At 55.9% G+C, this 23,650-nt stretch overlaps 1 protein-coding gene and 1 long non-coding RNA gene across 4 annotated transcripts in view; one reads left to right on the top strand and one right to left on the bottom strand.

Moving 5' to 3' along the window:
* KIF19 (kinesin family member 19) overlaps window positions 1-23,628 on the bottom strand; it is a 29,628-nt gene extending 6,000 nt beyond the window's left edge. Inside the window, exons 1-10 of one of the 3 annotated variants that reach the window (XM_017884823.1) lie at window positions 23,428-23,628; window positions 21,355-21,435; window positions 7,848-7,958; window positions 7,117-7,204; window positions 6,673-6,809; window positions 5,499-5,624; window positions 4,894-5,088; window positions 3,363-3,509; window positions 1,984-2,106; window positions 519-684 (exon numbers count right to left, since the gene is read on the bottom strand). In XM_017884823.1, coding sequence (XP_017740312.1) covers window positions 519-684; window positions 1,984-2,106; window positions 3,363-3,509; window positions 4,894-5,088; window positions 5,499-5,624; window positions 6,673-6,809; window positions 7,117-7,204; window positions 7,848-7,958; window positions 21,355-21,435; window positions 23,428-23,466 — 1,213 coding nt within the window. In that variant the 5' untranslated portion in view covers window positions 23,467-23,628. Of the gene's footprint in view, window positions 1-518; window positions 685-1,983; window positions 2,107-3,362; window positions 3,510-4,893; window positions 5,089-5,498; window positions 5,625-6,672; window positions 6,810-7,116; window positions 7,205-7,847; window positions 7,959-12,915; window positions 12,999-21,354; window positions 21,436-23,427 lie in introns of those variants that run through there. The other 2 variants (XM_017884824.1, XM_017884826.1) reach the window with 2 other exon arrangements.
* Window positions 13,256-15,661, top strand: LOC108537410 (uncharacterized). The gene is made up of 4 exons (XR_001887801.1): window positions 13,256-13,364; window positions 14,129-14,269; window positions 14,677-14,870; window positions 15,440-15,661. It is a non-coding gene; the product is annotated as an uncharacterized LOC108537410 (long non-coding RNA).
* Window positions 23,629-23,650: the final 22 nt, after the last annotated feature.

Below are 23,650 nucleotides of genomic sequence, written 5' to 3'. Positions count from 1 at the left end.
TCATGCCACTGCACTCCAGCCTAGGCAACAGAGCGAGACTCCGTCTCAAAAAAAAAAAAAAAAAAAACCTTTATTGTCTGCTCCCCTTTTTTAGTAATTTTTTTTTTTTTAAAAAAGAAGCTTTACTGTCTGTTGGAAAACCATCACAGCAAATATGCAGGTCTATAAGGAAACAGAGCCCATTCCGGTGCTGCAGGCATGACCTCACAGTCCTACGCCACAGACCTTAGTGTGTGCCCTGCACAACTCATTGCTCACGTGCCTCTCCCTTGTGGGATCCCACCTACTCTTCCAAGGTGGGTTGTAAAATGGGGTTGTGATCTCTGGCAACTGTCTGAAACAGAGATCACAACCCCATTCAGCAGCTGAATGCGAGGAGGCTCAGAGCTGGTGAGTGCCCAGCCCCACCACCCAGCCAGGAAGAGCCCGATTCTGGATTTGAACACAACATGGCCTGATCCCAGAGCAACGTGAGGCTGCCTGGAGGGGCTGCCACCCACACAGACCCACAGGCGCACCTTGGATGTGGCGGATGTCACCCCGATCCTGCCGGCCCCGGGCCTGGCCCCGCCCAGTCTGCGCATCAATCTTGCACTTGAGTCGCTGGATCTCGCCCCGCAGGTCAGCAATGATGCTGGTGTACTGGGCGATGTGGTAGGAGACGTTCAGCAGGTTCTGCTTCACCTGCAGGGAACATGTAGAGAGCGGAGGGGATGCAGTCACCCCAGGTGCCAGGTCCTGCCTCCGTGCACTCACCAAGGCCTACCTGCAGGGGCTGCCTTTCTTCCCCCTGCCTCTCCCAGTCTTTCTAGGTGATAGTAATGGCCTCCTTTCCTCCACTTCCACAACCTCTTGTCACAGTCACTGCTAGAACTCATCAACCTTCAGTAGCTTCCTGAAGGAATGAGGGAACATCCTCATTCCTCCACCCATTGTTGAAGGGCCATTCCCATCTCTCTGTTTTCCTCTGGGCTCACCGTTCCTGCATGAACATCTCGCTCCAGTCGAAGGCCTGTCCTGCTCCCCCCATGCCCACCACAGATGCTATCCCCTTCCTGCCTTTGGAACCTGCACCCTCCCTGCTCCTACCCTTCTGGAATGTTTTCTCAGCCTTCAGGGTCCCACTTACAGTCTCCAGAGAGTTCCACTGGACCCCAACAGCCCATCCCCACCTCCTGTTCCTGTCTTGCCCCAGCACCTACCATTGGCATCATTTACCCGCTATTAGTAATATTCTGAACCATCAATGAGCTGTTTCAAGAATGTGTCTCCCGTCCCCCATGGAGGGGTTAGAATAAAACTTAAAGCCCTCAGGACAGCAGCTTGTGTTAGGTGTTGGGAGAATGTTCCCTGCATGCTAACATACATGTATCCATTCCCACTCCTCTGCACACGAACAGGCAGAAATGGATTTCTAAGTGGATGGCAAGGGTTCCGACATGCTTACAGACAGGTAAGGACACGGACTTGGAAACGGGGCAGATCTAGTTTCCATCCTCAGCGTCATCACTGACCAGCTGGGAAGTCACTTAACTTCCTTAAACCTTGCTGTCCTAATCTGTACATGGGAACAGCAATAACACTGCTGTTTTTTGAGGATCAAAGGAGGTGGCATGTGAAAGGGCTGAGCAAGGGCTCAGTGAAGCTTGCCTCCTTGCTTCACGTCATGAAGAGGTGCTTTGGAAATGCAAAGGTCTAAATGAGCATCTGAAGACGAGGAAGGTAAGAGAAGAGGGGGTGAGGCAGGGGGAGCACAATCCTGGGACTGGAGGAAGCGGGGACCCTTGGGAGCTCTCGGCTTCCAGGCAGAGGAGCAGGGTTTGGAGGTGCAGGGAAAGTGTACAGGTGACAATCAGCTAGGGAATGAGGCCAGTGCAGCAGTGGCTGGTTCCAGAGAGTGGGGTGGGGTGGCAGGGATCAGACCAGGGGCTTGAATCTCAGCCCAGGAAGCTGTGTCCTGGTGGACAATCCAGGGGCCCTCACCCTAGTCTTAATGTTCTTGGCCCGGCCGGCGTAGGTCAGGGTGTTCCGGGACTCCTCGAAGGCACTACTCGCAGGACTGATGTGAGCGATCATCACTGTGCGGCTGTTTCCTCCCAGAGAGTCCTGGATGGGAGGTGGCTGTGGTCAGTGGGAACTGCCTCCCCAGGCCTTCCTCCTGCCAGGCTGTTCACGATGCCCTCCCTGGTGAGTGCAATCTCTCTCTCTCTTTACACTCAAGGGATCTGGCTGCTGAGCGTCATATGGTGTGAGGCTTGGGAGGAAGAAAGCCCTGCTCCAGCAATTACCAGCTGTGTAAACTTAAAAAAGCTTCTTCACCTCTTTAGTTCTTTTTTTTTTTTTTTTTTTTGAGACAGGGTGATCTGTCGCCCAGGCTGGAGTGCAGTGGTGCTATCTCGGCTCACTGCAACCTCCACCTCCCAGATCCAAGCAATTCTTGTGCCTCAGCCTCCCGAGTAGCTGGGACTATAGGCGCCTGCCACTACGCCTGGCTTTTTTTGTATTTTTAGTAGAGATGGGGTTTCACCATGGTGGCCAGGCTGGTCTTGAACTCCTGACTTCAGGTGATCCACCTGCCTCAGCCTCCCAAAGTGCTGGGATTCCAGGCATGAGCCACCACGCCGGGTCTTCCTTGTTTTTTAAGGGTACAGTCCTTTTGCAATTGTCCCCACCCCCCCGGCTTCTAGGTGTAGTCGTGACGGCAGCTGATGGCAATGTTAATTAAGTAAGCGGTGACTCTGATATTAGACCAGAGAGGCCTCTGACTGGATCTTACTTCCAGCACTTACTAGTGTGAGCCCTTAGGAACATTACCTAACTGCATTGTGCCTCAGTTTGCTCATCTGCAAATGTAATCCCTCACACTCATAGAGTTGTTGACAAGATCTAAGGAGCTAACAGAGTGAAGTACTGAATTCACGAGTCCAGCCAGGAGTGGACGCTCAGTGATGCCACTATAATTTAAGGCCAAGGACACCCCTGCACAAAGGAGGCCACCCCCAAACAGCAGACCTGTGGGGCTATGAGGCTGACTGCCCACCTGCACCCCCAAATCTAGACGGCTCTGACCCACAGCCCTGGGTGGGGGTATCATGGGCTCCTTTCCCTTCCCGTTGCCCAGCCTTTGGTTAGGGTTGCCAGATAAAATATGGGATACCCAGTTGAATTTGAATTTCAGATACACAACTAATTTGTTTTAGTATAAGAATATCCCAAATATTGCATGGGACGTATTTACACTAAAATAAATTTTGCTGTGTATCCTGAAGTTGGAATTTAGCTGGGTGCCCTGTATTTTCATTTGTTCAATCTGGCAGCCTCACCCTCGGTGCCCAGTGCCCAGGCCCAGCTGTGGCTGCTACCTTCAGGAGTCGGGTGAGCTTGCTGTCACGATAGTTGATGTACTTGTTGCTACCCTTGTCGCTCAGGGCGTTGATGCAGTTGCCCAGTGCCAGCAGTGAGCGGTTGATGTGGGCCCCCTCCTTCATGCGCTGCCCACGATTCTGTGTCTGGGGGTGAGCAAAGGGCACAAGTGTGGCCTGATGAGGCCGGGGACTGGGTTTCTCCCCAGCCACCCCATCGATGACCTGGTGATCCTGGGTAATAAATCCCCAAGGACCTTGTGGCCGTCCTCCCGCCAAGGCCATTGAGCGCATTGGAGAAGGTTAAGAGACCCGGAGGCCTCTGAACAAGAGTGATGGGCTGACAGCTTCTGAGGAGGGCTGAGATGGCCGGTTCTCCCCAGGGCAGGTGCCGTGGCACAGCCTGACACACAGTGCCATGGATGAGATGGGAGCGAGGTTGCTTTCCAGGCAGCCCAGTTGGGAGCCAGCAGGACCACAGGCACTCCAGAGGGTGCTCCAGGGAGCAAGGAGGGAAGTACATGCACATGCATGCAGAATGTGCATGGTGGCGGAGGGCAGGTTCCTCTCCTTTTCTTGGGCCTGCAGGAGCATGTCAAAGCCAAGGAGGCCCTTTCTGCAGCTCCCCGTAGGAGGTGGCTCTGCCCAGCCTGGTGAAGCCGGGACCAGCTGGCTCCAGTGGCTGAAGGGCACTCTCCTCCCAGGCCTCTCCTCTGTATCCCTTCCAGAAAGCCCCCTAGGCTTTACTGGATGGGAGGGGTGAGTTTCTTGAAACTGCCCTGTTCAGATCCGACCCCACATGTTCAAACACGAAAGACTGTTCATTCTTTCTGGTGCTGTCATTCCCCTTGCATTTGTTCCAGTGCCAGCAATGGTGACATCACCCAGCCTCATTGCTCGGGTGACCATAAAACCCCCAAGATTGCCTGCACGTGGGAGCCCAGACCTACACCAGCGGGGTGGTGCCGCCACCAAGGCTGCAGAGCCCAGCAAGCAGGGCTTCATGAGAGGGGACAAAGATGCTGCCAGAAATGGGTGATGGGGACCTTCTCCTCTTCGTGATGTGACTGGCTGGGTCCTCTCCCAGGATGTCCCAAGTGCCCCCCAGTCAGGGGATACTTGTCTCTCCCTGCCTCCAACTACTCCTTTGGGCCCATTCATTGTCTTCCCGGATCTCTCTCCTAGGGCAGCCAGTCTCCTTCCCTGGAGAAACCCACATCCTCCTTCCCCTTCCCACAAGAGCCCCTTGGCTCTTCCTGGGATGCCCTACCCCATTTCCCCCCACCCTGCTCTTCTGGGACGTTCCTCACTTCATTAACCCAGGGGTCTCCACTCATCCCCGCCACCTCATTGTGACATCCTCCCCGCTCCAACTCCTAGGAAGCTGAGATGCCAGCGTCCCTGTCCCCACCTCCCAATCTTTCTCCCCTGTACCTGTGGTGCTGGCCTCGCATGGGAGTCACCGTCCCTGCCCTCCGCTCCTCCTTGGGTCAGCCCTCCCTCCTCTGCCCAGCCCAGGTCCCAGCCTCACCTGGGAGGCACGCTCCGAGCCAGCCAGGTCGATCATGAACAGGCGGCCCTGCCGCACCTCCTGCAAGATGTTCTTGACCCGGCTGCGCTGGCGCACGGCCACCTGCAGCACTGCGTGGGAGCGGGAGGACGTCTGGTTGGCAGCCGTGGGCTCCTGGGTCCTCTGCCGGTTCCCCTTCATCAGCAGCTGCATGATCTGGGTGGGAGGGAGGAGAGGCAGCTCTTAGCGACTGCTGGAGATGCTCCAGCAGAGAGGAGCCTGAGGGGGCTGGCAGGGAGGGTCCTACTTCTGAGCGGTTGGGAAAGGGCAGGCTGGAATGGGCTGGGCTCCATGCGCCGAGAGGCCTGGGGTGAGCTTGGCTCTCTGGAGGACAGGGTCTCTGGGTAAATGGAGAGGCAGTGTTGCCTGGTTACCCTCCCAGGGTCAGCGTGGTGGGGGCACTGGGGCAAGTGTGAGTCCCCTCCTTGCTGCCACTCAGGGTTCTGCCTATCTGTCCCAGCCTCAACTGAGTGGGCAGCAGCTCCGTGGCTTCAGTCCCTGCCCCTCCTGCCCCTCAGGCGGTGAGCTTCCTCTCAGTGGCTCCTGGCTGGCCATACAAAACTCGCCTCCTTGGCATTGATGGTGGAGACTTCGGTGATGCCGGCCACCTGGATCACCCCCTTGGAGTCCTCCCGCAGCTCCAGGTAGCCCAGGGAGGGGTTCAGCAGGTCCCGGATCATCTCATTGTAGATCTGATGGGACAGTTCGGGGAGGGATGGGTGAAGGGAGTCTAAGGGCAAGAGATCAAGGTCAAGGCCGAGTCCCCTTTCCTTTTGTGTAAGAAAGGGACGAGAGTTCACACTTCCTGAGCCCAGGCTCCTCTCAGAAGAGCCCTGACTAGGAAGAAAGGCCCTTTCTTTCCTATGGGGTCAAGGGCTTTAGCATCCACAGGAAACATCGGGCTGCTGGAGCCATGGTTACAGGAGGCTTCAAAACCAAGGATCACTCCTTTCCAGACAGGGTGGGCACCGGGCAGCACCCTGAGTTTGAAACCCCCCCCTCACTTACTGTGTGACATTGACCTAGTTGCATGGGGACCTGACCAATGACCAGAACCCCTTTCCCCCACCCGGTGAGGAGCCCTGTTCATTGCTAGGCAACCCCTGTGCTCTTTCTGGGGGCACCCCCACCCCATAAAGCGAGTCTTGCTGGCTGAATCAACACCTTGTTGGCCAGCAGCTGCTGGTGCTCTGCCTCACTGCCTCCTTAAGATGTCACCCAGGAGATTATCAGCTCCCGGAGGAGCCAGACGAAGTCTAGCCTCCCACCTCTTCTGGACTCTGTGTGTCTCCCCAGCCCCTGATATCCCATCACTGTCTGGTGATAGTACTCCCACGGGGTGGGCACCAGGAGGCTGTGGCTGGGTGGCAAAGGCCCATAGGTTCCAGCCTGTATGTATATGTTCAGTTTTCACTGTACTCACACACACAGAGTCGCTGGAGGCAGCCTGGCAGGGCAGACAGGGTCTGCTCTAAGGAATGGGCCCGTGAAGATGGTGAGGTGGTGAGCCTGGCACAGGGCAGAAGCTGCAGGGTCCGGAGTTTGAATCCCCGCCCCCTCGCTTACTGTGTGACATTGGTCTAGTTGCCTAACCTCTCTGATGAGCCTGCAATGTTTGTAAAGTGGAGCTCACAATAGGCATGTGGGAGGGCAGCAGTGATGAGCGCCCTGGGAAGCTGCCCAGTGACCAGCCCCAGGGAGGTAGGCCAGCCCCATATGAGCCTAGGCTGGGGGACTCACCTCCAGGTAGGACATGGAGACCTCATACTCCATGTCATTGCTGGTCTCCTCGATGGCACGGAAGAGGTCATTGAGGGTCCGAACGTAAATGCCGGGCTCCTGGTCTGTGCCCAGCATGGTGTAGGTCTTCCCACAGCCTGGGGCAGACCAAGGTGGAGGGTGACCAGGGTGGAGTTGGGAGGGAGGCCTTGCTGGGCAGGCACTCCTGGAAACTAGGGTTTGTCCTCAAGGCTGGGCCCTCTCAGACGGCCAGGGAGGTGGTGGGGAGCAGGGAGGATGATGTTCCTGGCTCGGGATGGGGCTTCTGGGGCTGGAGGGCCCTGGGTAAGATTTGGAGCGACCACATCCTTGATTCCTGCCCCAGCTGGGGTCGGACTAGTTGGAGGGTGATGGGGATTACAGGAGCACTGCAGTCCTCGCCCACAGTCTGGGCATTCCCCTCACCTGTGGGGCCATAGGCAAAGACAGTGGCATTGTAGCCTGAGATGACGCCTTCGATGAGGCTCTTGGTGGTGGCCTGATACACCATCTCCTGTGAGGAAGGAAGCCTGTCGGGGCCGGGACACAGGCGGGGCACAGCACAGGCACCCACTGGCTCGTCCTGACCTCTGATAGGAGAGGGTTCTGTCCCTGGAGCCCCAGCCCCAAGGTGAGTGGGGGTGGGGGGTGGGGTGGGGGAGGGAATGTCTCTGCTTACACTCACGGTGGAGGACGCCAGGCTGAAAGAGAGCCCAGGACACCTGAGACGCCTCCCTGCACAGCTGCCTCCTGGCCCCCAGCCCTGAGGATGCATCACACCTGTTCCTGGAAGCATCCCGCAGATGGGCAAAATGGGGGTCCCCGAGGAGGGTGTCAGCTTCGCCGAACCCACCCTCTGTCCCTGTCCTCGCACCAGATGGCCTTCAAGCTCCTTTTCTGGCTCGGTAGGAGCCAAGCGAGGTGTCCCATGTAGGGTGGTGTCTGAGTGCCAACGCCAGTGCATCCGTGTAAGAGGCCAGGTGTGTGGGCCTTGTGTGTATGAGAACTTTCCTGAATGGGGAGGGCTCAAGGAACAGAGGGTGAGCAGGTGGAGTGGAGGCTGAGGTTCAAAGGCAGGGACCCTGGAGGGCCCCTCCTGAGTGGGGCTAAGGGTGGGGAGGGGCTCCTGCATGTCTTCAGCCCAGGCCCTCCCTCACCTGGGTGGCAGTGAAGTCAAAGGCCACGTCGAACAGGTAGGACTTCTCCCGGGAGCGATGTGCCCGCAGGATGTCATCGGGATCCTCCATTGGGTCCATGAGAACCACCATCTGCAAAGGTCCCCGGAGGGAGACCCACGGTCACCTGGGATCCCCAGGTCCCCATGAGGTCAACCCTCAGGGATTAACAAAGTTAACCCCTTTGTCGATCAGAGGTAACAAAGCCCATCTGGGCTCTGACCCTAGCCCAGGACGTGGGCAAGGGGTGGGAGGGGCCAGAGGCCGAAGTCCAGGTCCCAGGTCCCACTGGAGGTAGGTCTCAGAGCCACAACCCAAACCTGTCCTATTCAGCTTTCCCGTGTCGGGTCAGGCTTGCCATCACCTGGCCTTGGATACCCAAAGGGGACACCTTCCTGACAACAAGCAATTACCCCTGCAAGGCCGGTGCAGCCCCAGGGGAGCAGAGCACACACAGGTGATGCCCAGGCTACCCTGGGGGCCTGCCCCTCACTGCAACACCACCCCCCACGCGGCCTCTGCCAAAGAGGAGCAACAGCAGAATGGAGAGCATCTGTCAGGGTTCATTTTGTGTCAGGACCTGTTGCAAGCACCCACACACACAGTGTCTTTTATTTATGTACTTATTTTTAAGACGGAGTCTTGCTCGTTGTCTAGGCTGGAGTGCAGTGGCGTGATCTCAGCTCACTGCCACCTCCACCTCCTGGGTTCAGCGATTCTCCAGCCATAGCCTCCCAAGTACCTGGGACTACAGGCGCATGCCACCTGTATTTTTAGTAGAGATGGGGTTTCTCCATGTTGGCCAGGCTGGTCTCAAACTCCTGACCTCAAGTGATCCACCCGCCTCGGCCTTCCAAAGTGCTGGGATTATAGGCATGAGCCACCATGCCTGGCCTCACACAGTCTATTTCAACCCCAGCCATGACCCCAGGCTAAGGCCAGCTATGACTCCCACCTTACAGATGAGGAAATCAGGGTCCAAAGGAGTCACACCCCCCAGGTCGTCACACATCAGCAAGGGGAGACCCAGGGTGCCAACCAGGCTCTGAGTTCAAAGTCCACTGACTCCTGTCCACCTCGCTACAGCCCTGCCTGCCCCGCCTCACCCCTCCAGGGCAGACCCTGGGGCAGGGCAAAGAGTCACAGGTAGCTGGGTGGGGGTGAGGTCAGCACGCTGGGCTTGGGGAGCTCTGCTCGCGACTGAGAGGGGTGAGGGAACTGCACCAGTGGCCCTTTGCAGCTTTGAGCCTGAGCTGGGAGTGGAAGGGGGAAAGAGGGGCTTGGGCTGGCAGCCAGGACAGGGCATGGGTGGGCCAATCCCAGCTGGGGCTCCCCTCCCTGCAGGGTAGGAGTGGCAGCACTGTGTGTGTGTGTGTGTGCAGGTGTGCACACCTCCTGGCATGTGTGTTGAGACACAGAAGGGTCCTGGCCGGGTTCTTCCCCTCCTCCAAAGGTGACTGAGGGACCCATTTTCCACTCTGACCCCGCCTCTGCCCCTGTGCCCTTGGTGTGTGCTGAGCCTTGTCCCGAGCTCTATGCAGAGATGCAGAGGAAGGACGCTGCATCCTTGCTGGGGGCCCTAGTCTAGGGTAGGGGTGGGGACAGAGTCAATGCCAGACTCGTGGAAATAACGGGAGACATTCAAAGACGCGTGGGAGGGCGTGAGTTTGGAGGATTTAGGATGAGGGGAGCAGGGGCAGCAGAGGAGAATCAGTGCAGGCGCTGAGGCCTTTGTGACCTCGTATTGGCGGTCAGGCCTGGGTGTAACCTGCCTGAGCCTCCGTCTCCTCCGCTGTCAGATGGGACAGCAGCATGATCCACCTGCAGGCTGGGAAGACCCTGGAACAACGTGTAACGTGCTTGGGCACAGAGCTGGGCATGTGCCGAGAGCTCAACAGTCTTTGTTCAAGGGGCTGTTAAGAGGGCAGGGGTGGAGACTGAGAGTGGCCACCTGCTGCCCGCACCCATGACTCTGCCATCAAGTCGAGGCCCACAACCCCACCCTCACCATGGAGAAGGTCATTGGGATTCCACAGGCCCTGCACCTGCCTGAGGTCCCTTTGAACCATAGTCCCTGTCCTTCTCATGCACCACCCCCAACCACTGCACCATGGAGGTGCCCCCTGAGAAGCAGCTGGCACCTCTAAATGCTGCTCTGTGCCTGGGGATGCCTGGGCTCCCTGGGGTCCGGGCTCGTGCCAGCCAGGGGAAAACGAGCCACCACCACTGTGCTCTTCATGAGAAGGGAGGACACTCCCTGGGGCCATGGGTGCTGAACGGAGTGCATGACGGCAGCCTCAGCCAGCAAGCGTGTCTCATGGGTCCCCTCCTTCAGTGGGAGGGAAGGGGCGAGGGAGGTAGGGCATGGGCAGCCTTCATTCCCAGCCCCTCCTCCCAGCACAGAATCACCATGATCATCGTAACCGAACCCTTCACCTTGAGTCATCACGATGGTGATTCTCAGACGGGGAAGTTGAGGCACAAAGTCATGTTGCTAGGAAATCGCAGAGCCAGGACTGGGGCCTGGCAGTCTGGGTCCTGGCTGGCACCCCGCCTACCCTCCTAAACCACCTCTCACGCACACACTTCCACCCCTGCTCCCAGGGGGGCCTTGTGGGGTGGGGTAGGTAGGGGAGTTCCCACCCCGTCCCTCAGTAGTTCCTGTAATTCCAGGAAGCCCCAACACCCACAGTGTGCATTAGCCTGACCTAATTCAACCGGGAATAAGATACTGTCCGAGGAGGTAAACCAAGTCCTAACAGCGGGCAGGGTGCTGAGGAGGGTGGGCTGTTATAGCGGTGCCCCATGGAAGCAGAGACAGGGGTTATGCTTCCTTCCTGGGTCAGCAGGGGAGCCAGGGCTGGTGACAGTCCCAAAAAGGGCTTGGGAACAGATAAGGCATGAGGGGTGGCCGCTCCGGGGTGAGGAGAGGTGGTGAGGGGGCAGCAGGCAGCAGAGCTGTGAGCACAGCCGGGCTCCGTGGATCCAGGAGGTCCTTGTAGGTCCCTCTGGGTCCACCCAGATCGAGCTCGCAGATTTAGGACGCCCAGTCCCAGGAGGATGACAGCCCTGGGGCTCCCACCAGACTCCCACAGCATTCTACGTGTGCCCTGGGTCAAACCCCCTTCCTTCACCACCTGGACTCCTAGGGTAGGTTCACACCTGTGCTCATTGCATCGAAACTAACCTATCACCACCAGGTATCCGGCAAGGCCCCTTCTGGGATTCTCAGTGGAGGAGGGGAGAGGGAGGCGGCTTTCCAGGAGGCCTGACCCTGGCAGCCTCATGTGGAAGTCTTTCCCAATCAGATGGGATTCCAGGTCAGCCAGCTACAGGAGAGAGCTCTAGATAGGACGGACCAGGGAGCTTTGTGCGGGGACAAGAATGAGGCCACTCACTCAGGCTCCCTGCCAGCTGATCAAAAGCTAGGTGGTCACAGTGAGCCTCTTCCAGGATCTGGACCCTGTCCCAGGCCCCAAAACTAGCAGCATGAGCCCTGCTCTAGTGTCTGACCCGACTGAAGGTAAAACCTGGCTCCGAGTTCCCCAGTACAGGTTCCTATGGGACGCAACCAGAACCCAGCCAGCTGCTCCCACTCTTATCTCAATGCCAGTGGTCCTGTGGACACAGGCAGGACCAGTGGCCTGAAGAGCACCCCCTGGGAGAGGGGCCTTCAGTGCTAGAGAGGGTGAGCGGCATGCACCAATGACCATCCCACCCATGACCTTCAGACAACCTCCAGACACTGCCAAGTTCACGGTGTCCTGGGCATTTGGTTCCTTTAGCTAACCAGGCTCCTGTAGTACAGTCAGGACAGCTGCCACGATCCCCGCTTAAAGAGGGCTTTGTCTGGGTTCCATCTGTCTGGGCTCCAACCCCTACCCCACCCTCGAGAGCATCACCCTATTCCTGTCCCCTCTAGCACACAATGGAGCCCTTGTGCCCCTCCACCAGGTGAGCTGAAGCTGAGCTGGGGAGGGGTGGGGACAGGTGCTCTGAGCTGCCCGGGAGACCAGCACGGGGTGTTCAGGCCAGGTCAACACACTTGCTGAGCAAGGTTCCAGAGAGAGAGTGCAAAGGGAGCCCAGGTTTCCTGCCTTCCGACACTCAAGGATCATTTCAATAACCAGGAAAGTGTGGGAGTACAGGAAGGCACCTAATCCCACACCTAGAGGAAGACTTCCTGGAAGAGGTGGCACTAGCATTGAGTCCTAAAGAATGAGAGATGTGGAATGGAGAGAGAATTTTGGACAATTACATGAGCAAGAAAAAGAAGCGATGGGCAGGCTGTGGCACTGGTTCTCAGCTCAGATCACTGGGGTTTCTTGTGAGAAACACAGGGTTGGGAAGAGAGGGCTGCAGCTTCACCTTCCATCCTCCATGCCAGGGATCTTCACTGCACAGACCTGAGAACTGATGTGTGCATCCACAGAGGCCAGCACACGAGTACCTCACCCACCCAGGCAGCCCCCACCCCCATGAGCACAGGCAGTCCCTACTCAGGGAGGCTCCTCTACATCCTCTGAGCCTCCCTCTAAAGACTCCCCTGGTTGGCACACAGCAGATGTCCAAGGGACGTGTGCTGAATAAAGCTGCCATTTATGGGGAGTGGTGATTGTGCCAGGCACAGTGCCAACAGCTTGGCATGTGTTTTCCCTGACAGCTTAAGAGTGGGCACTCTTGCCAGGCGCAGTGGCTCATGCCTGTAATCCCAGAACTTTGGGAGGCTGAAGTGGGTGTATCACTTGAGGTCAGGAGTTCGAGACCAGCCTGGCCAACATGGCAAAACCCCATCTCTACTAAAAATACAAAAATTAGCCGGGCATGGTGGCACGCTCCTGTAGTCCCAGCTACTTGGGAGGCTGAGGCAGGAGAATCACTTAAATCTGAGATGCAGAGGTTACAGTGAGCCAAAATTATGCCACCGCACTCCAGCCTGGGTGACAGAGCGAGACTCTGTCTCAAAAAAACAAAAATAAACAAAAAAAGAGAGGACACTCTTATTATTGCTTGCCTGGAGATGAGGAATCGGTTGGGTTAAGTAAATTACCTAAAGCTGTACTGCCAAGTGCAGAGCTGGGCAGATTCAGAGCTGTGGGTCTCAGAACCCAGCCTGCCCACCATGCCTCTCCAAGTGCACGAGTGGACAAACAGCTGCCTGGCTGGGAGGGAACACTCGCTTGTCATAGGTGGAACTGTGCCCCCCCCCCCAGATTTCATGTTGTGAAGTCCTAATGCCCAGTGCCTTAGAATGTGACCTTATTTGGAAATGGAGTTGTTGCAGGTGTAATCAGTTGAGGAAGGATGAGGTCATATTGGAGCAGGGTGGGCCCTTTATCCACTATGACGAGCGTCGTTACAAAAAGGGGAAATTTGGGCACAGATCTGCATAGAGGGAAGCCACTAGGAAGAGACACAGGGAGAAGATGCTCATCTAAAGCCAAGGGGAGCCAGGCACGGTGGCTCACGCCTGTAATCCCAGAACTTTGGGACGCCGAGGTGGGTGGATCACCTGAGGTCAGGAGTTCAAGAGCAGCCTGGCCAACATGACAAAATCCCATCTCTACTAAAAGTACAAGAATTAGCTGGGCGTGGTGGCGGGCGCCTATAGTCCCAGCTACTTGGGAGGCTGAGGCATGAGAATCCCTTGAACCCAGGAGGCAGAGGTTGCAGTGAGCTGAGATCGTGCCACTGCACTCCAGCCTGGGCCAGGGAGTGAGACTGTGTTCCATAAATCAATCAATAAATATAAAGCCAAGGAGAGAGGCCTGGAGCAAACCGTTCCCTGCTGCCATGTGGGCTGTGGACTTCCGCCTCCAGAACTGTGAGACAGTAGGTGGCTGTTGTTGAAGCCACCCAGTGTGTGGCACTTTGCTACAGCAGCTTGCAAACTAATACGACATCCAAGGCAGGCCCACCTGCCATAGGGAGCTGAGGGTTGCCACACCCCAGGTGGGGCTTCGGCCAGCCCCTCCCCCAGCCTTAAGCAGGTGGGCTGAGCGTGGGCATTCTCTCTCACGGCCTCCCGGGGAATGCATTCTCATGCTGGCTGCACACTGGGCACCTGTCCCTGGGAGGTTTCAATGGGAACTTTGCTCACATGGGAGGCGGGCAGCTTCATGCCAGAGCTCTGCCCCTCCAAGCCCATCTGCCGCTGCAGCTCCAGGCTTCCAACTCAGCAGAGGCTCTGGCTTGAGACTCCACCTCCATGGCCTCCTCTCCCAGCCCTGCTCTTAGTTCAATGTAGATTTTGACCTTTCCAGAGTTCCAGATGGAGTTGGAGTCTTTGAGCCTGGAAACTCAAGATCCTGTAGGGAAGTGGGGGCCTCAGGCCAGGGAAAGGAGGTCTCATCCATAAGCTGCATCCCCATCAGGGGACCAGGCTCATCCCAAGCATCTCCTAGGTGAGAAATACTTTGCACATAGCATGTCACACTACTAAGCTGCAGCTGCATTTATCAGCTCTGCAGTTTTAACAGGATTCTTTCTGGCCCTCAAATGGCTGAGCACGGACCAGGCTTTCTCAGGCTTGGCACTGTTGACATTTTGGGCTGGATCATTCTTTGCTGTGGGGGCAGTTCTGTGCATTGTAGAATGTTGAGCAGCATCCCTGGCCGCTACCCACTAGATGCCAGTCGCACCCTTCCCCCTGGTTGTGACACTGCCAAGTGTTCCTGGGGGCAAAATCGCCCTGGTTGAGAACCACTGACTTAGATCACTCCTCCTGCAGCCTCCAAGGCTAATGGCAAAAATCTCTGAGGGAGGGGTGCCACAAATGAGGCTCCGTTTGACATTGCTGTGTGACTTTTAGGAAGCTCCAACGTTTCTCTGGGCCTCAAGTTTTTCCCGGTTAGAAGTCAGGAGGACCAACAGGGCTGTAGCCTTGAGAGAAGAAATCATATTATATCAATACCCGCATCCTACTCAGGAAGCCTCAGCAGAGAATCTGGCTCTGGCGTTATCTGCAGCCCAGGGGGCCAGGTCACAGCCCCTTCATTCCTACAGGTAAAAACAAACCATAACAAAACCTGATTCTAGGTGGATAGCACACTTGTAAGGCTGTTTCTGGTTTTGTTTTTTTGTTTTGGTTTTGTTTTGTTTTGTTGTTGTTTTAAAGGAGAATTTGTTGCTAGTCATGTTTCTAGTTGTAAACATACCATCCTGGGAGTCCTCAGTAAAGGCAACGTTTATCCCAGGAAGGGTGTCCCTGGGGCCTGTCAGCCTTCAGGCTGGATGGAGAAGGCCAAAGTTGACCCTGCTGAGCTCATAAAGCTTAGCTTTATGCCCAGCTGGCTGCTTAGGACACAGCCACGCCTGGCCGATGTCCTGGTCAGATCCCCACCTTGTTATAGGATTCTGAGACCTGGAGGCTTAGGATGGGGAGCATGTATAACCGAGAATATACTAGGGCTGTGTCTCTCAAAGGGTCTGCAGATACCTTCCCCAGAGTCACCCAGGGAGCTTATAAAAATGCAGATTCTCAGGCACTTCCCACACGCACAGAGTCAGAATCTGGGGGGAAATGGGCCCATAAATCTGCATGTTAACAAGCACCCTTCCTTGTACCCATCCAGATGCTGAGTGGAAGGATCCTTGCAACCTAGAGGATTATGCACAACAGCCAAAAAGTGAGAACAACCCACAGGCCCATCAACTGATGAAAAGATAAACAAAACACAATGAATCCACACCTCGGACATTATTCAGCAAAAGGAGTGAAGTTCAGGTGACTGGATACAGTGGCTCACACCTGCAATCCCAGCACTTTGGGAGGCCAAGGCAGTAGAATTGCTTGAGCCCAGGGGTTTGAGACCAGCCTGGGCAAGATGGCCAGATCCCATCTCTACTAAAAATTAAAAATCGACTGGGCATTGTGGCATGTGCCTATAGTCCCAGCTACTCAGGAGGCTGAGGTGGGAGGATTCTTTGAGCCCAGGAATTCAAGGTGGCAGTGACAAAGTGAGACCCCCATCTCTTAAAAAAAAAAAAAGGAATGAAGTTCTGGTAGGAGCTATAATGTAAATGAACTTGAACTTCAAAAACATTAGGACCAGTCGGGCACAGTGGCTTATGCTTGTAATCCCAGCACTTTGGGAGGCCAAGGCAGGTGGATTACTTGAAGTCAGGAGTTTGAGACCAGCCTGGCCAACATGATGAAACCCATCTCTACTAAAAATACAAAATTGGCCAGACATGGTGGCACACACCTGTAATCCCAGCTACTCGGGAGGCTGAGACAGAAGACTCACTAGCACCCGGGAGGCAGAGGTTGCAGTGAGCCGAGATAGCGCCACTGCATTCCAGCCTGGGTGACAAAGCCAGACTGTGTATCAAAAAAAAAAAAAAAAAAAAAAAAAATATTAGGACCACATACTACATGATTCCATTCACATTAAATGCCCAGAATGGGCAATATGGAGATGGACAGTACTTTAGTGGCTGCCTGGGGCTGGGAGGGGCTGGGGACACAGCAGGGTGGCTAAGCGGGGAGAGGTAAAGAATCCCAACCCCCTCCCCCAGCTCAGCTCTTCGGGCAACAGGGCCAAGCAGCGTCCAGATGGTCGGTGTGCAGGGAGTTTCCCACCTCGCTGCCCCCAGGCAGGCAGGTGGGCTAAAGACAGCTGTTCCCACAGCACTCCCAGGCTCGGGCTGACATCTGTCACCTTATACTTTATGTATCTTTCCCAACAGCCTCCCAGTTGCGAGGCTGCAGCACCCCCCTTATATTATCTCCTTTAATCCTCTCGACAGCTCTCAGGGTGGGTGGGGCAGGTTTCCTGTTCTCCTGTCTTCTGATGAGGAAGCAGAGTGCCCAGGGAGGGTTTCAACCTCCCCACCAGTATGCAGCCAGGATGACATGGCAGGGCTGAGAAAGCCTGGGTGCTCTGGTTCCCGGTCCCGGGCTGTGTAGCCCTGTTCTCGGGAGCCCAGGGCTCCTCTTGCCTCCATTTCTCCTTTCCATCCCAGGACTCGCACTGTCCGGCCCGATGTCCCCCGGTGGCCCTTCTGCCTTCACTCCTCTTTCCCTTCCCACTCTCACCCTGCCCTCCTGGCTCCGGCCCCACAGTTGGGCCTGGTGGGAGCCCTTACCTGGCTCCACAGCACCTCGGGAGTGGAGGGGGATGGCAGTTGGACTTCCAGCAGATAAATGCTAATGATGGGATTATACACATGGTCAGTTGACTTAAATCCTGCAGACAAACACAGCCTGGGAGAGCTGGGAGGAGGGCCCACGGGCTGCAGGCTTTGGGAGGGATGGGGGACGGAGGAGGTGGCTGTTTGGTCTGTAGTTTTTTCCCCCACCTGGAATGCTGGGGCCCCACCAGCCTCTCAGGCTGTCCCTGGCTCCTCTCGGGCCCCAGAGGTAAATTAAACCAGGCCCACCTGGTGCTTCCCCACTTCCTGTGTTTATGCATTAGGGTCTGATCTCACCCCAGGAGCTACTAAGACATGGAACTCCTACCATACTTCCAGGCGCGCGCACACACACACACACACACACACACACACACACACACACACACTGAGGTGTCCATTTGGGAACTGTCCTGAGCGCTCTGACACAGGAAGAGGGAGCAGGAAGGCTCAAGGGCCAGGTTTTGTTTACCTCTGGGACCCGAAACCATCCCATATTTCAGCCCTTGAGATACATTCACATTTATTAACCCCTATGTAGACACGTGCCAGGCACTGTGTTATGCACTGTGCCTACGTTAACCACAGGGACCCTCTAAAGAAGGCATTGTGACTACTAATGGAATTGAATGGGGCCCTGGAATCACAGGCCTTCCAAGGCACCTGGACTATCCCCATTAAAAATCCAGTCTCGGGCGTTGTCGGCCGGCGCGCGTGGCTCAAGCCCTGTAATCGCGCAGCATTTGGGAGGCGGAGACGGTGGATCCCGCGAGGCTCAGGAGATCCGATGACCAACCTAACGCAACACGGCGAAACGCCGTACTCTACTAAAAAATACAAAAACTAGCCGGGCGAGTTGGGCGCGCGCCAGTAGTCCCAGCTACTCGGGAGGGCTGAGGCCAGGAGAATGGCGTGACGCCGGGAGGTGGAGCTTGCCTGAGCTGAGATCCGGCCACTGGCACTCCAGCCTGGGCCGACAGCGGCGGACTCCCGTCTCAAAAAAAAAAAAAAAAAAAAAAAAAAAAAAAAAAAAAAAAAAAAAAAAATATCCAAACCAGCTGGGCGAGATGGTGCCCGCCTATAGTCCCAATAGTTTAGGAGGCCAAGGTGGGTGGATCACTTGAGGTCAGGAGTTCGAGACCAGCCCGGTCACCATAGTGAAACCCCGTCTCAACTAAAATTAGAAAAAATAGCCGGGCATGGTGGCACGCGCCTGTAATCCCAGCTACATGGGAGGCTGAGGCAGGAGAATTGCTTGAACCTGGGAGGCAGAGGTTGCAGTGAGCCAAGATCATACCACTGCACTCCAGCCTAGGTGACAGAGTGAGACTCCATCTCAAGAAAAAAGAAAAAAAAAAAAAATCCAAATCCGAACTCCAGCTTCCCCAGAATCCAAGCACCCTGGGCTCCTATTCCAGAGGACCCTCCATCTGTGGGAATGTCCCCTTCTGCCAAGCCTCATTGCCACAATCTCCCTCATTTGAAGTGTCCCCAGGAGAACAATGCCTAGACTAAAGCAGGCTGTCCTAGGACCCCTCATGGTGGCCCAGCCCAGTGGGTTCCTGCATCCCCAGTCTACCTCTCCCCACTCAGGATACACATGTCCTGGCTCAGCTCCCAGATACACCCACTTGCCCATGGGGCCTCCAGGCCTTAGGAGGAATGACAGAGGCCCCATCAGTGAAGCTGATGAGGACTGGACCCCCGAGCCTCCCTGTGGGCCAGGGCTGTGGGCGAGCTACAGAGCCACTGGAGTCGGGTGAAGGTCAGGAGGTGGGGGGACTGGTCAGGTCGGGGTCAAGGGTAAGGGGGGTCCATGTCCATTTGTTATTAGGAGAGTCCCAGCCTGGTAGTTATGACTGCTCCTAAACTGCAGTCCTCCATTAGAAGGGCTGGGCTGGGTCCCTGGTGCAAGCCAATCTTTGAACCCACTGGGGACAGAAGGAGCTTAGGGCCAGAAGCCCACAGGAAGTTTGCATGGAGAGCCCTCCTCAGTATCAACCCAGACAAGACTCTCTGCACCTCCAGCTGACAGAGGAGCAGCCCTGTTAGAACCGCCCAGCTCGGAGGCCTTCTCAGAGGTGGAGGTGTATCTTGGCTGGATTACGCCAGACCCAGAGAGGGAGCCCCTCCCGCTCCACACGCAGGGATAGAAAGGAACCAGTGTTTGCCATGTGTGGGCACACAATGGGCTGTCCCCTTGACAGGGAGCGTTTCCATCAGCACCAGTTAATCTTTATCAGCCCCCACGCAGGCTAGGAGCCAGGAGTAGCAGAAAGAGTCAGCATTGTCCCAACCCCAAGGACCTGATGTCTTCGGGACAAGTTGGACAAACAGAGTGGCTTTGCCTGGAAGGAGGTTTCTCTTCCTGAGTTCTATGGCTCCTCTCCTGGGCCAATCCAGCAGCCCTGGGAAATTTCAGTCTCTAACAGACGTTGATAAATGACATCTATGAAATGTCCTACGTGCCAAGCACTGGGTAAGCAAGTGCATACATTAGCCTAAAAGACCCTCTAAAGAAAGCATCATGACATCTATCTCCACTTACACATGAGGCAACTGAAGCTCCTGGAAGCAACCCGCGCCCCCCCGCCCCCCACCCAAGTCTGCACAGCTGGCAAATGGCAGAACTCCTCAAACTACTGTTTATGTGCGTTCATTCTGCTCCAGCTGAGCCTGACCCATTTAGACAGGGTCTTCCCAGTCATCCCCTGCTTTCCCCAAGGTCTTTGAGGAAGCCCACCCTTTTCCAAGAAGGAATATGGGAAAAGAAATGAGGACGTGCTACCCATGGCTCTGCTGTGCCCACAGTTCCACCATCACTGCTGAAGAAAGGCTTGAGTGGGCCCCTCGCCCTCGGGAGCCCAGAGGCAAGCAGGCATTGGAAGTGTGCCATCTGCCTCTGGTTTGCTTATCCTGGGCACGGGGTTTCATGAGTCCAGCCCGTGGGACCTGAGCCCAGGCGCCTCAGGTGCTCCCGTGTGCCTTTCTCTGCATTGTGCCGTGCCACCCAACTTCTCTGAGCCATTAGCACAGCCTACCACCATGATGCTCCTACCTGGGCACCAAGCCCGCCCCTGTTGCCCCCACCACTGTGCCTGTGTGCATCCCAGCATGAGTCCTCAACTGCCTACCCAAACAAACATCCTGGCCATGGTCTACAGGGTATGTGGTTTGGCCCAGCCCATTTACACCTCTTGCCCCTTTCCCTCCTCCTTAAGCCACACTGGCCTTTTCTCAGCTACCCAATTGCATCGCAGTCCCTCTCACCACATGCAAGCCCCTTTGCACATGCAAGCCCCTCAGGTCAACATTTCTCCGTTCTTGCACACTACTAATGAGCTCTTCACCCTTTATGTTTTCAGCTCAAGCACAGTTTCTTTTTTCTTTTCTTTTTTTTTTTTTGAGACAGAGTCCCACTCTGTCGCTCAGATTGGAGTGCAATGACACGATCTCGGCTCACTGCAACCTCCACCTCCTGGGTTTAAGCGATTATCCTGCCTCAGCTTCCCGAGTAGCTGGGACTACAGGCACGTGCCACCACGCCCAGCTAATTTTTTGTATTTTTAGTAGAGACTGGGTTTCACCATGTTGGTCAGGATGGTCTTGATCTCTTGACCTTGTGATCCACCCTCCTCGGCCTCCCAAAGTGTCAAGCACAGTTTCTTAAGGAAGCCCTCCCTGACCTCCAGGTTTACGTGTTATCCCCTCTTACCTACTCTCATGCCACTAAGCATTTCTTTGCAGCCCTTGTTAGCTGCAAACTCATGTTTGTTTGTGAGGCAATTCTTTGATGAATGCCTCATCTCTCCACACTAGACTTAAGGTAATGGAGACAGAACAGGGTCTTTTCTGTTCACCACAGTTTCCCAGTTTCTAGCACAGTATCCAGCATGCTGCTGGTACTTGATAAACACTTATTGCCTTGTGTGCCCTGCCTTCCTCATCCTGGTGACATGAGGACAAAGATTGCAAACAGAGAGCCAAGGATTTTGCCACATGTGAACACCCTAGAGGTGAGTTTTAGCTCTCGACCATATACATATGTGCTCTGTGGGTAGTAGGCATATTAGGGTGGGAAAGTCAAGCAATGGGCATATGAAAGGTAAAGGATCAGGACCCACCCAGGCTAGGGAAGCTCCCAGTTGTCCTTGGATCAATCTAGGAAGGCTTCCTGGAAGAAGGGCCCCCAGCTTCCTTCCTAGGTGGTGTCATCAATAGCACAGCCAAGAGTTCAGTGAGTAGAGGAAGGATGGTGCTGCAAGCCACAGGGGCCCTTTCTGCCCTCACCAGGTGAGTTGAGCCATCTGAGCAGACCTCTGTACTGTAGCTCCTGCTGCAGGGCCCTGCATACCTGCTCATCCACTTTATGGGCGATGAGGGTAGCTCCTTCCTCCAGCTCTGCCACGCTGATGGGCCGGACCCGAAGTGCCACCTGGGAAGGAAAACCAAGCCCCTGGGATTAGAGGGAGAGGACTATGCTGGCCTTAGAGAGACCCCAGGCAAGAGCCCCTGGCTTCTCTAGCATTCAGCCATCTCAGGCCTCCTTTGTCCTAAGGAAAACTGTGCCTAGGTCAGAGGACAGCAAGTGTTGTCCTGTGTTGGACTGTGTCTGAGTCGATGAGTCTCCCCAGGAACCCTGGTCTCCAGGGGAGAGAGCTGTCTGCTCCTCCAGCCTGCCTCAGCCTCATGCCCAAATAAAACACTCGTAGCTCCCCTGGGCTTGAACTTGGGGCACCGGCACTGGAGCAGCCTGTCTGTGTTTCTGTGAATGATGTGCTGCAGGGGTAGGTGCAGGCACGGCTTTGGGATGAGGCCTGGTAGGTGCGATGGAGCAGGGAACATCCCCCATCATTCTAACAGCCTGTGACCACATTCCTACACCGAGGAGAGTGTCACCTAGAGCCCCCACCTCTGTCTGTCCTCCAGCTAGTGCGAAATGGGTCTCATCCTGTGCATGAAGCTCCCTAAAGAACTGGGTAGAGTGGGAACATGTGTTCTGCTGATCAAAGGGAAACTGTTGCTGGGTGTGGGGGTAGAATGAACGGCCCTCTGGCTGAGTGAAGACTCCTTCAGGACTGGCATGATGGCTCATGCTTGTAATCCCAGCACTTTGGGAGGCCGAGGCGGACGGATCCTGAGGTCAGGAGTTTGAGACCAGCCTGGCCAATATGGTGAAACCCCGTCTTTATTAAAAATATGAAAATTAGCTGGGCATGGTGGTGCATGCCTATTATCCCAGCTGCTCGGGAGGCTGAGGCAGGAGAATCACTTGAACCTGGGAGGCGGAGGTTGCAGTGAGCTGAGATCGCACCACTTCACTCCAGCCTGGGTGAGAAAGTGAAACTCTGTCTCAAAAAAAAAAAAGTCACTTTCAAAGGGACCTACACTGCCTGACGGGGTCATCTTTATTGGCCTCTTCAGCCAAATCCCACAGGCAGGAGGGGAGAACCCTTCGTCCCTGCTCCCAGGGGCACACAACACACGCCAAGGCCAACCATTTTCAAAGAGACACATTCTAAACAGCAGAGAGGATGTCCTAGAGCCCAGGGCTTGCTTGGGGGCTGGAGCCGAGGCTCCTGTTTGGAGAAGCAAGCCCACACTTGAGAGATAGGGGACTCTGGGGGCAACATTATCCTCCAATTACCTTACTGTCCACCTTCTGGTGATGAGGCCCTTCTCCAGATCTCAAAAATTCGGGGATGAGGAAGGGGCTTGCTGAGAGAGACACCTACCCACCCACAGTCGGTGGTGGCCTCAAGGTCACTGAATCATCCCCCTTGTTGCTCTGGCCTGGGCACCACTGATGATCAGGAATTCGACCTTCCCCTCCACAGCCCCCACTCTCACCTCCCCATCTGTCCCAGGCCCCCGGGCTCTGTGGGGCCATCGTAGCTGCATCTAGCACTTCTCTGAAAGTGCTACATCTGTGTTGCAGCCCAAGAACCAGGCACTCCGGGCCCCATCCTGATACCAGGGGCCCTTGTCTTCCTACTGGTGATGCCCAGATTCGTTTATACTCCTGACCTCACCAGGGCTGGGGTAGCCTCTGCTTAACCGGAAACCCCCCACCTTCCTTCTGGGGGCAGTTAGGTCAAGCCCTCCCTGCGCCTGGCGTTTCTGAATGAGAGAGCAGAGATTCATCTGCACACGCTTTGGGGCGGGATCCCCAATGGGAGGGTGGAAAGGTGGGGTGGGGTTGAACTTGGGGTAATTTTCAGGCTCAGGAAAGTCTAAAAAGGCCATAGTGCCTTCCTGACACCCAACCTGCAGGACTTGGGGAAAGTTGCTCTGAAGAGTCCCGGCCCTGGCCGTTGCCTGCCCTCTCAGTGGGGTGGCGGCGAGGGGACAGGACTCTCTGTCTGCTGGAGGCCGACTGAAGTAGACCACGGAGCGGGACGGGGAGGAGGGTCTGAAAGGGTCTCACCATAAGTTGCTGGTCCTTGGAGTCCCCGCTGTCCTTCATGCTTGCAGCAGATGGAGGGGCTCAGGCCGCGCCACTGGGCATGGCCCAGCCGCACCCCCACCGCCGCCGGGTCGCGTCCGCCCGCTGCTCGCTGCCCGCAGCCTCGCCCGCTGCCTGACAACCCGAAACCAACAACGCGCCAGCGGCCAAGGACGCTGACCGGAGGCGGGGCGGGGGGGGGGGC

Source organism: Rhinopithecus bieti, unplaced genomic scaffold (genome assembly GCF_001698545.2).
Source record: "Rhinopithecus bieti isolate Rb0 unplaced genomic scaffold, ASM169854v2 scaffold_13400, whole genome shotgun sequence".
Lineage (NCBI taxonomy): Eukaryota > Metazoa > Chordata > Mammalia > Primates > Cercopithecidae > Rhinopithecus > Rhinopithecus bieti.
This window is presented reverse-complemented; position numbering and strand designations above follow the sequence as displayed.